Consider the following 12,488-nt stretch of genomic DNA (forward strand, 5'->3'; position numbering starts at 1 on the left):
ATAATTACTTAGTTTCATTCACGATATTGTTTATTTATTTTTTTTTTTAACATTTAATTTATAGCACAACAGTGAAAAAAATATATGATAACTGCGAATTAGTTAATCAATATACTATTATTATAATAATATAAATATTGTATCAATATAATATATAAATAATTGAAATTATAATTTTACATAATATTCTATTGTTTAATTGAAACTAATTATAACCAAATTCCAAGACAGTTATGTGTCAACAAAAAAAACGCATATTTTATTTTGTTCATCCATACATATTAAAAAAAAATGTAATCTTATGCCTTTACGGATTTACATATTAATATATTGTACCAATAATTTATGTAGTACCTATATAAGTATCTAAACCAAGTTCTAACAATAACACACTGTTTAGATATTTTACATAACGCATGTATACTTACATATATTAATCGGTATTGCGTAATTTTATTGAGAAATAGTTACCTACTTATAAATGATAGATATTGAATAATAGTGGTACCACTCTTACCCGTTAAACAATACACGATTGTGAAGGGTCGCTTTTCAAACATACCTATATAGCAGCGTAGAGAGATACAATTTTCAATTTTCATGTCATAACATTACTTACAATATACTCCTATTATAATATGTTCTATATGTTTATATAATGTATAATATTACTGCCTGTCTGTCTATAACAAAATTAGGACTTGAGCATGCGCATATGTTTTCTCGTGGCACGTGTTATTATAACTATCGTATACATATGTTTCAGATAGTATAACTTCTAATTTACTCTTATCGACAAAAGAGTTAGCAGTATTTTATTTTACTTGATTTTTAAAATACTCTTTATGAAATCGTATACATAATACATTTATATATATATTTATATTTTTGTATTTTGTTGTGGTCTTAATACTTATCAAGGTTAAATTATTATATAAACTAAAACGAGTTTCTACGTTTTGTCAAAATGTAAAAAAACCAAACTAGTTATTTGTTTGCTTGTTTCAGTTTAAACTTAACGTTCGCTTATAAAAATATTTCGGCTAGGATTGATATTTAAACATGAATGACTAGATATCTATTAGCATTAGCTAGTAGACGACTTCATTATAATACAATTTTATATATGATGGATATTGCTTAAAAAGTTACGATTAATACATAATAATAATAATAATAATACAAATAATCAATCATACTTGTACAAAAATGATTTTATCCATACTTACCAACATAAGATTTCCACTTAAATATTGAAAAAATAATAAATAACTTATAAGTACTTGTTTTTAATATTATTATTTTATAAATGCATAATATAATATTATGTAGGTACCTAATTTATTATTTTTTATTTATCTGTTCTATTTTTTTTTTTTTTTGACTATTTTTGTAAAAGTACACTGTTTGAATGTCACAATGGATGACTATCATAAATTAACAATAAAATGATTTACTCATATCAATTTTGAATTTTTAAACTAAAGAAGGTGGGCAAGTGGATACCACTCAGCTTTACATAAGTGTCGAGTGAGTCATTGTTATGGATGTTAAATTTTAATTCAATAATATTAGATGTATGAAAAATAATTTTGAGCAGAGATGGTTTATCAAATTTTATTATTAAGTATGTATATTTCACGAAATGTTTTTTAATATTTTTTTTTATAAGTAATTTATTTTATTAATAGTATTATTGAACAAACAAAAAAATTATTCTCTTCACATAGAATTTCGATTTTCTGAATTAACTTTAAATAACGTAAATTAATTTCAAAACATTGAAAAATGTATAGTATATAGACGTTTAAACTGAAAATAGAGTTATACGTATAGGTACATCAGAATCTGACCTCTATAATCTTTATATTTAAAATTTTAAGAAATGATCAAAATCTGTATATTTCACGAGGTGTGAGAGTTTTTGTTATAAAAACGCGCTGCCTCCAACTCCCTTGCCATAATATTTTACTACTATGTTTTTACCGAGATTTTTACACCGTTAATTTTTGAATTTGTTCTATATTGAAATATATTTCGAAGGTATTTTTTTCATCTGAATAAAAAAAACAGTATACTATGCATAGGTAGGTATATTTATGTTGATAACCTATTTTATTACTGTTGAAATATTCATTGATTTTATGCTTGGTATATTAGCCACGGTTAGTTACTATTTTTAGTATAACATGCTTGTTTAATATAGACATATTCGTATTGTATAATACATTTTTTATTAATATTTGTAAATTGTAATTTATTTACTTTAACATTATGAAATAATTAGTGTTTAATTCTGGTAATTTCTAATATATTAAATAATAAATAAGGGTAATAATGTTCTTTAAAATAGGTTTAAATAATATTATTATACTAGGTATCTATAATCAATTTACATCTAAGTTTCTATTTTTTTTTTTATCTGTAAAAATTAATTATTGTTATGAAAAATATATTTTGTAAAGAATCAATATTATGCCATATACTTGTTATACTCATATAATAATATATTATATTAGTTGTTATTAATTTAGAATAAAAATCAATTTTTATGATAAATTTGAATATAATTTTATTTATATTATTATCATACATTTTAAATATTTGTTTTTGTCTAAAGTTCTCTGTTTTCTGTCCATCGTACAACGCGTTTTTACATAATATCTAGATAAATTTAACGATATGAATAGTTGCCTAATGTACAAAAATAATATGCCCTACATTATCTAAAATCGTAAATACAGCAGATGCTCATTTCATGACTTTATTCTAGTGTTATGCAAAACATAATTTGTTCGATGTCACTTTTGTTTACTAATTTATGTTTCAAAAACAATTCATGGACAATATTTTATGTACAACGTTATGACAGGGTTTTATAGATAAACTTTACTAGCTAATGCAATAAATTGTTATTACTATTTGTATACCATTACTAATAATGAACATTAGTAGTATTCACGTAGGTTCACTTAAATTGTATTAATTATTATTAGTTAGTGAGTTTAATAAGCGTTGTGTTATTTACCTACTCAGATAATATCGAATATTGTTAAAAACCAAATATTTTGGTATTGATCGAATAGATAAGTCATATGTGAGGTTACCGCAGTAATATGAGTAATATCGTAGGTATGTATTTTATATTAATATAATATATGATTTGTTGTTAGTTATTACTTATTATAATTCACTTTTACTAATCAAATCTAGTATTAAGTATACATCGTAATAACTGATAGTTGATAAATGTTCTTGAGTCGTACTTACGAGTATATTATATACTACACATTGTATATCATTGTATATTATATATACTACATTACTACACATACACTTATATCTATAAAATTGCTTTAAAATGTGTTGAATGTGACGGATGTTGTATTTTACTAGCTTGAATAGTTGAATTCGTGAATTATTTTCACTAATATATTAATATATCATACTCGCATATGCGTATATCCACTCGACAAAATATAAGATACCGAAGTGAGAATATCCGTGTTCGATATGTGTATAGAAATCATAATAAGAATTAAACTGCTGTACGCGAATAGTTTAGCCGACGAGCGTCATTCTTGTGTGTTATTATTATTGTTAGGTCTCAAGAAGATGAAAGTGGGTCAGCCGGTAGGTATACACCTATACTGCCGCCGATGAATAGACTACGTCGTCATACCGTTGCTCCGGTTGATAATATTGCTATAGGATTATCTCGTGTACATTTTAATAATAAAATATACGTTCCGTTCTCTTATATTTACACTCTTCAGTTTTGAATTTCGACAATTTTTTTTTCTTAGTAAAATTGTCGATAAAATCGAAAGTCAATTACAATAACGTGTACCTAATTAAATGTATTGTGAACTCGATTATTACCGTTGTAAACAGCCATATGTCTTAAATACGTGTGACCGTAACGCTACTGTAACCCAAAATTGGGATAGATAAATATACACTGTAAAGTACACACATTACTATATACATCATTATATATCTATATATAGTGACTAGTGAGTGAGAGAGGAAATTAATTATGTACCCGGAGCTATACCTATTATACCGTGGTCGTCGCGATTTAAGTAATCGTTCATAAAATGTATCGAAATCTCCAGGAGACCAGGACGAAATACTGTTAGAGGTTGAATAGAAAAACTGTGAATACTTCAGATATGTATATTATTAATATATCTTAAATTAACTTAATTTACTAAATAAGTACTGAGGGCTGGATTAAAGGTTAATAGTGCCTAATTAATAAAATAAATACATTTTAAATTCAATATTTAAAATGTATTTTGTTTGTATTGTAAATAAACATTATGATTATTTGACTTATTGTGTATTGAACATTTTAAAATTTTAATAATATACAATTTCTAATTATAAATTTAAGTATTATCTATACCTTTATTAAAATTGATTTGAAAATCTAATGAAAAAAAATATTAAGACTATAATATTATATTATTATGCTTTAATAATGGGTACATAATACATAATGCATATTATTATATTGTACCTATAATTTTTATTATTCATTTCGTTTTACATAAATAATTTTTTCAAACTGTTGATGTAAATTGTAATTCAATAAAAATAATTTCATGAAAAAATTATAATCATTTTTAAAAAATTTAGTATTATTATTTTGTATCTTCAAACCAAAAATAGTTGTTTTAAAAATGTTTTCGAGTATTATTATTATACGCAAACAAATATAAATACAACATTAATTATTGAGTATATTTCTAACTGTATAATGTACAGGTATAACCTTTAAGAATTAAAAAACAAAAAACTAATCTTAATAATTTAATGCTTGAAAAAATATGTCTTTTTGCACATATTATGTTAATCTGGCCTCGCTATACCTTATTCAACCCACCTTTATATACTTAAATATAACAAGTATATTATATACGTTTACGCGCGACATCATTGCGCTGTGTAATGTGTTATTTAACTAGAAGTTACCGGCTGCAATTCATTGTTTTGTACGCGGTTTAGTTTCACTCGTATGCCACCTATATATACTCCCACGCCGTTTAATATACTATGAAAATACCCGTTACTCAGCAGCCACGGCGACTACGGTGGCATATTCCAAGATCTGTTGGTTTGGGTAAAAAATGTCGTTGCCCTTGACGGTTATGATGTTCTCACTATCAACTAGTAAGGTACCTACACCGGTGCGGATTGCTCGAGTAGAATGCAATCGTTACCTACTGGTGTTTAACATGTGTGGTGCACTCAAGGTCGTTCTCACGCGAGAACGCGTGCCGTGAACACGTCTTTAAGGTGTAATTATTATATTAAAACGTTTAACAGAGGAAATGTTATCGCGTGAGTGTGATGTGTTGTGTGCATAATAGACAATAGTGCATTTATAACGGTTCGCTACGAAAACAAAAGTCGATTTTCTGTTTTGATAATAAACAAAAATATATATTTTAATATTATGTGTTATATTTTATAGTCCGGTAGTACAATACTACAATCACTGGGTTCGCGTAGGGTCTGTCTCACTTCCATAAAATTGTTTTCGATTATTCAAATAGGTAATGACTTCGAATTATACATTATATATAGTTTTATATCATATTTACGTAAAACGTAATCATAAAAGTATCTAAACAATATATTATACATAATATTATATATTATTTTTCCCGACGGGAAATGCACGATTCTACTAACCACGATTGCAAATTATATGCGGGAAACTCATGGTCACCGTTTGCATTCAATATTATTTAGTATAAATACTCTGTGAAAATCTGTGTTTTCAAACTTTTAAAGATATATTATCATTTATTACTACTTATCGAGTGTTAGGCATGTGTTTAGTGCCGTGTTCAGACTTTCCTTAGCTACCGTGTTGTGAGTTGTTACCCTGCGTGCCATCACACACACATTATAATATATACATATATACACATAGTATAATCCTCAAAAATCGATATAAAGCTTAATATAATATTTAATATTTATCGTATTACTTCATTAGTCATTACTCATTACTCATTGCAGTATACATATATTGTGTATGGTATATTTTATTTACTATTTAATATATTAGGTATACTTCTTACAGTAATTGAATTTACTGCAGTGTACATATTAACTGTAAGTCAAAAGTTTGAGGTACATAAAATAATATTCGTATTAGTATTACATTTTTAAAATTTAAAACTCTATACTTGTAAATATGTTATTTGTGTGTCATGTTAAGAAAAAAGAAAACGCTGTATCAATATACAATTATAATAATAATAATTGTATCGTTAGTTAATTATGTACCTACGTCATACATATTCGTATAATTCAATAGATCATTTAATTTTTATTATTTTATATATTTATTAATGCATACCTAGAATTATCATTTTCTAACATTTTCCATAGTTCAATAAATTTTTTATAAGCCAAAATTAAACTGTACACTAGCAACCTACCTTAATTAATAATATCAAGTTGAAACATGCATATAACTACTCTTGTATAATATAATATATAAACATCAAATAACTATTATACTATTATAAACCATAATGATCCATTAAAATATGAGTATTTCACAAAAATATGCGATGTTTATCACGTTAAATAAAACTATTCGATAGGTAATATTATTAAAACGTTTTAAGGGTTTGTCATATCGACATTCATGTAACAACTTACAACACGCATATTTAGCTGTAATAACAGAACTGATGTCGCGACAAATTATGTTTTACTTTTAATGGACTAATCAGAAAGATTCGAAATGTTCACTGTTAACTAAAGCCTTAAAAGTATATTACATTATATTATCAGTTCTTGCATTTACAATGCATTGTAGAAAATGTAGTATAAAATTATCAGTATTATAAAATTGGCTATGGGTGCGTTATGATTTCGGTAAAGGTAAACTAGGATTTACTTGTCTACAATATCTAATTTTTGATTGTTTTTATTACAATACTATATACTTACTAAATGAGACATATCATTAGAATTTTTAATGTTTTTATATAAAAAAATAGCTATGTTTTGAGTCTTAAAATAAAATTTAAGATTATTTATTTTATTCATGTAAATTATAAAACTAAAAAGGCTTGATGTAGTTACCGGAACAATAAAAAAACCAATGAATAATGGTGTGTTTTGTCATCAACAAGAGTTTATCTCGAGAATACTAATGTAAATACACTGTAAATATGTGATAGGTATCTATTATAATATGATACTTGGCCAATGTCAAGCCCTTATACCATGTATTATGAAATATAATAATGTATCTCAATACGTACTTCCAAACTGTACAAAGTATTTTATATTTATAATTATAGTTGCTAAACACGTAACAAAAAATTGAAATAAAACATACATACTATGACTATTTATACTAGTAGCATATTATATGAAATAATATTACAATATAATATTATTACAATATATTATGCATATGTGAATGTTGTTAACATTTCAGTCAAACAAATAATGTGAAGAAATCAAGAACGACAACGGGTTTATTTAATTTCAAATTGTCATTATACTTTTGTTTTGTATAATATGTTAGTGGAAAAATGTTAACATCAATTGTGATCAGATAAATTTGAATTTACACGTATACATCCGCACGAACACGTTCCTATTAGTCATAACATTAAAACGTTTTTGAATACAAATAATACAATAATACTGTTGACTGCTATTATTAAAAGATAAAAAAAAGTCGCATACCGATCATGTCTATTCGCTTTGACATTTATTGATTTATTTCATCTTATTGTTAGGGAGAGTATCTCTGATGAATACTCTTGTAGTCCAGTTGCAAACAATTATTTTTCTCTTTACGCTCTAAAAATCAAAGAACTCTTCTAGATCTACCATTGGATAACCCTACTTTTTTCGGTTCGAATGTTTCGCTTGTGTATGTACATATTCATGAATAATACTGGTACGATGACGAATCAACGAGGCTAGAGTACTAGACTGACAGATGGACTCATTAAGTTTTAATTATTATATCACTAAAAGAAAATAATTGTATAATGCATTTTACATTATAAAAGTAGGTATTAATGTTTTAAGAACAATTAAGTATTACAATTAAAATTAATTTAAGAAATTATTAAAGTTGAGTAGATTATTAATATAGGTAGGTATAGGTAAAACACCCAAACACATACTTTGTCATAACAAAATTAACGATCAAGGCAATAAAAAATTTGATGTGAATTAATTATAATTACGGCTAAACATAACATAAATTTGAATATTTTGTTTTCAGGACGTAGTTAAAAGTGAACATTATAAATAATGTACTCGTCATAAACTACTCTAGTATCATTCATTACCTTGATATATCGGAAAAATAATAAACAGTCACTTTGAAAATCTATAGATACTACAACATATTATTAATATGTGCGTATTTTTAATAACACATAGATAGGTACTATATTATGTTACCTATGTGAATAGTTCATTTAAATAACATATTTCCTTTAAAATTATATCCAACGTTTTCAAACGATAAGTACATTATTTTGTATTGTTTAAAATATTGTATCACAAATATTCGTTGGAATTATAATTTATATCAATAATATGTAATTCATCTAATTCCATCGTTAACATTTTATACGATCAGTACATTTATGACAAAATTTAACAAAAGGAGGCGTGTTAGCTTCCGGCAATGTGTTGCATGATTTGAATTGCGGACGTTTGCCTAATGTGTTAACCAGGGTCAATTGAATAGCATTGAAACAGTTTTTCATTATTATTTTGGACTGTTTTATTTCCGATATATATTACAATTTACAAGTGAATAATTTTTAGCAAAACATATTTATTTTTTTATCACAAGGTCTTATATTTACTAATTATATTATGATGTTAAATATGTATATATTTTTTAAAATATAAATCAGCTATAGGTATAAATTTAATTGAAATAAATTCCGTTGAGTTTTTTTGACGTAGGTACAGCAGTTTTACGATATATTTTTAATTATAATATTTTACAAGTATATATGTATACAGTTATTATAAATTATTTATGATATGAAAATTAAGTAATTTCATTAATTAAGATATGCACCTATGGACTATGGATATTATAATATTATTATTTTCACGAAACGTTTTTTGTTACTTATTGCTTTGTAGTTGAATACTTGCGTGTTTTAATGCTAAATTAAATTAAACTTTTGAATATATTTTTTTAATGTTGTTCTTTGCTGTTAAGGTATTAAAATAAAAAAAATCTAATAAATTATTTTTAATTTTCAGATACAAGAATGTATCCCAACAAAAAACTCTGTTGAAGATGACTATCGGTATCAAACAATGTCCCCTGTTGGATACTTTTACAATTCAACTACATAGATGAAGTTTCATCCAGAGTGGATAGGTACCTAATATTTATATTATTATTTAAGTTTTATAACTATCTGTTACCGATAATTTATATATTACAATGATTTGTTCCTAATTATTCTTACCTCATATACTCTAGTAGAAAATTAAATTGAATTCGTTATGTTTTAGTTTGGATTTGGGCGTGCATTTCCTTAGTCCTATGCCAAGATGGCATTAGTACCAACAATGCAACAAAGAATTCCATACTATCGGAAGTTTCAAAATTACAAAGTTTTGAGGTTACGACGTCTCAAAAGCCTACCCTTACCGTTCGGGAAGAGCAAATTGAAGATGAGTTAAGTAATAGTGCTACTACCACAGAGAAGTTTATGGAAAAACGTAAATTTATAATTAAACCTTTAAAAGAAAATGAAGAATACCGGGAAATCTTTACAGTCAGGTTCAATGAAACAGGCCCAACTACTATGAGAAGCTCTACTAATAAAATTAAAACTTCGTTTTCATCCAGTTTTACAAAATATGATGAGCCCGAAGGTATTACTGATAGTGATGATAATGATTTTACCACATCATTTGAGGGTTTGGCGAAAAAAAACCCCATAGATAATGGAGAGAGAAAAACTAAACAACGTTTAGATGGATTAAAAGGTGTTACGACAAATAGGGGTAAAACGAGATTCCAAAATGAACAAGGAACTTCAGAAATTCCCGAAATTTCAACAATTTCACGCCACAAAAAACCTATTAGAGTTAAACCAATTGATCAAACCATTAAAGATGATGTTGTTTCCACTTCAATAGTAGATGATTTAATTGATACTACTACAATAATGGATAATTCTGAAATTGAACTGCAAAGGCCAAAGTTTAAAAAACCACCGTTAATTGCTACCCACCATCCAAATTTTGGAACTTCAACTGAAACATCCCGTAGACCTACAATTAGATCAAATTTAAATTTAAAACAAAAAATAATTTCTTCTACAATTAAAGCAAAACCATTTGAACCAGATGTAACGGAGCCTGAAAGTATAACAGCTAATAATAATACAACTGAAGTGGGCTCTCCCAATGTGCAATTAAATAAAATGAGACCAATTAAAGTGATTACTCCAAAAGGGACAGCATCTCAACAGCCAATTCCGCCAACTGCAACAGCATGGGCTTTAGCTTCGTTAAAAGCGCCAAATACCACCAATAGAATATTTAAGAAACCTTTAAATGTAACTAGCGTACAAGAATCAGTTACTAAAATTAAACCATTCATTACTTGGTCCACTAGATTACAAAAGACAAATGAAGACAATTTAAATACAACTTCTACTTCAAACAGTGCATTAGCCACGGGGGAGTTTAACGAAACATTTACAGGAATACCTGAAACATACGTTTCAACAAGTGAATCAAGTACTATAAATCAGTCAATACCAGAAATTACTTCAACGGAATCTTTTGTACATACAATTTCAAAGTTGTCAACAGGTCATGCACTGAATAAAAATGATTCTTCAGTGAATGGTTTTGGTGGTGATACTGATCAAAATAAGTACGAAATATATGGATCTCAAAAACCTGATATTGAAAATGCAACTACAGTTATCGAAACATTACGTCCATCATCGTCTACAGCGCAAACGGAATCGCAAAATTCTAATTTATTATTAGTAACATCTTATAAATCAATTTTCGAAAACAACAATAATTCCGAATCTAAACAAAATATTTTTACACCCTCTGAAATTCCTGTGTCACAAATCACTCCAAAAATAGAAGTTACAAAAGATGAATTTACAACATTGATGACGGATCCATTAAATATTTTAAATTATAGTGGATCAACATTGAATACTGAAAATGAAAGGGATCATAAATCACCAGTAGTACAGACTTCTACTGAAATATTTAGTAAAGCACCGGAACTCTTATTTGATTATTCCGAGTATCACGATAGTAATAAAATGCCGACAACGACTGGAGTCCAATCGAGTAATTCAGATATAGAATTTTCGATTTCTCATGATATTGATTTAAACAACCAAAATCATTCGACTACTACTGAACATTATATAGAAAGTATTAAAACTAAGTTAAATACCAAAATAACAGAATCTAAAGATAATCAAGATTCACTTGAAATGGTTGATTTTACACATAAGTTTTCGTCTGAGCAGCCAATACCTAGTTCCACTGTAGGAACTGAAATTGTAACAGCGGTTCCAGAAAAAACCTCATCGGGTAAGTTTTTTGTCTTTATACTCTTAATAAATTATTGTTGTTCATAAAATTAATAATATTTATTTTATCAACAGAATTATCTCAACTACCATCTAATGATATATCGAATACTTCTCAAGCACCTATTTGGTCTAACACTCCTGATACGTCTTTTATTGATTTTGAATCGAACTCAACGGACAGTCACGATGATGCAGGAGATGATGGCCAAAAAACTTTCGAATCCTCTTCTCAAGGTTCTATGACAGTTAATGAACCAACTCCAGAATCTGATATTTCTGAAAACGATGTTCCTATAATTACTAGTTTGTTGACTACAACAACACCAACAACTACTACTACTACATCAACAGCTTCTTCAAAACTAATAACAACAACCACAACAACTCTGAGACCAACAACCACAACAACTACAACGACTCCTAAACCTACTACAACAACTACCACCACGCAGAGACCAACAACAACAACAACTACGACTACAATGAAACCTATAGTAATAACAACTACAACCACTCAAACACCAACAACTACACAAAGAATAACAACATCTATTGCTCCACCTATAGTGATTGAAATAACTACTCCTACTACAACTATGAAACCTATGCCATCCTCTACACGACCTACCATTACTATGTCACCTAGTAAGCAAACTACAACAACTATTAAGCCAAATTCGATTACCTCAAGACCAAAACCAGCTGTGATCGATTCTACTACTTTTGCACCTAATTTACCAATTATTCAATCATACTTAAACATATTGATTAATTCGACAATGGCAGATGTATGTGAAAACAAAGAAGAACTTAAGGATGCTATTATTAAATTATTTGAAAGTGGAACCGAAAGGTAAATAAATTAAAATGTAT

At 27.0% G+C, this 12,488-nt stretch overlaps 1 protein-coding gene across 1 annotated transcript in view; it reads left to right on the forward strand.

Annotated features, from left to right (window-relative positions):
- The window catches only part of LOC114120209 (mucin-5AC-like), a 34,424-nt gene that overhangs the window by 12,256 nt on the left and 9,680 nt on the right, over positions 1–12,488 (forward strand). The window contains exons 2-4 of the mRNA XM_050197134.1: positions 9,289–9,409; positions 9,547–11,613; positions 11,688–12,468. Coding sequence (XP_050053091.1) covers positions 9,385–9,409; positions 9,547–11,613; positions 11,688–12,468 — 2,873 coding nt within the window. The 5' untranslated portion in view covers positions 9,289–9,384. The remainder of the gene's footprint in view (positions 1–9,288; positions 9,410–9,546; positions 11,614–11,687; positions 12,469–12,488) is intronic.

The sequence above is a fragment of the Aphis gossypii genome, chromosome 1, assembly GCF_020184175.1.
Source record: "Aphis gossypii isolate Hap1 chromosome 1, ASM2018417v2, whole genome shotgun sequence".
NCBI lineage: Eukaryota > Metazoa > Arthropoda > Insecta > Hemiptera > Aphididae > Aphis > Aphis gossypii.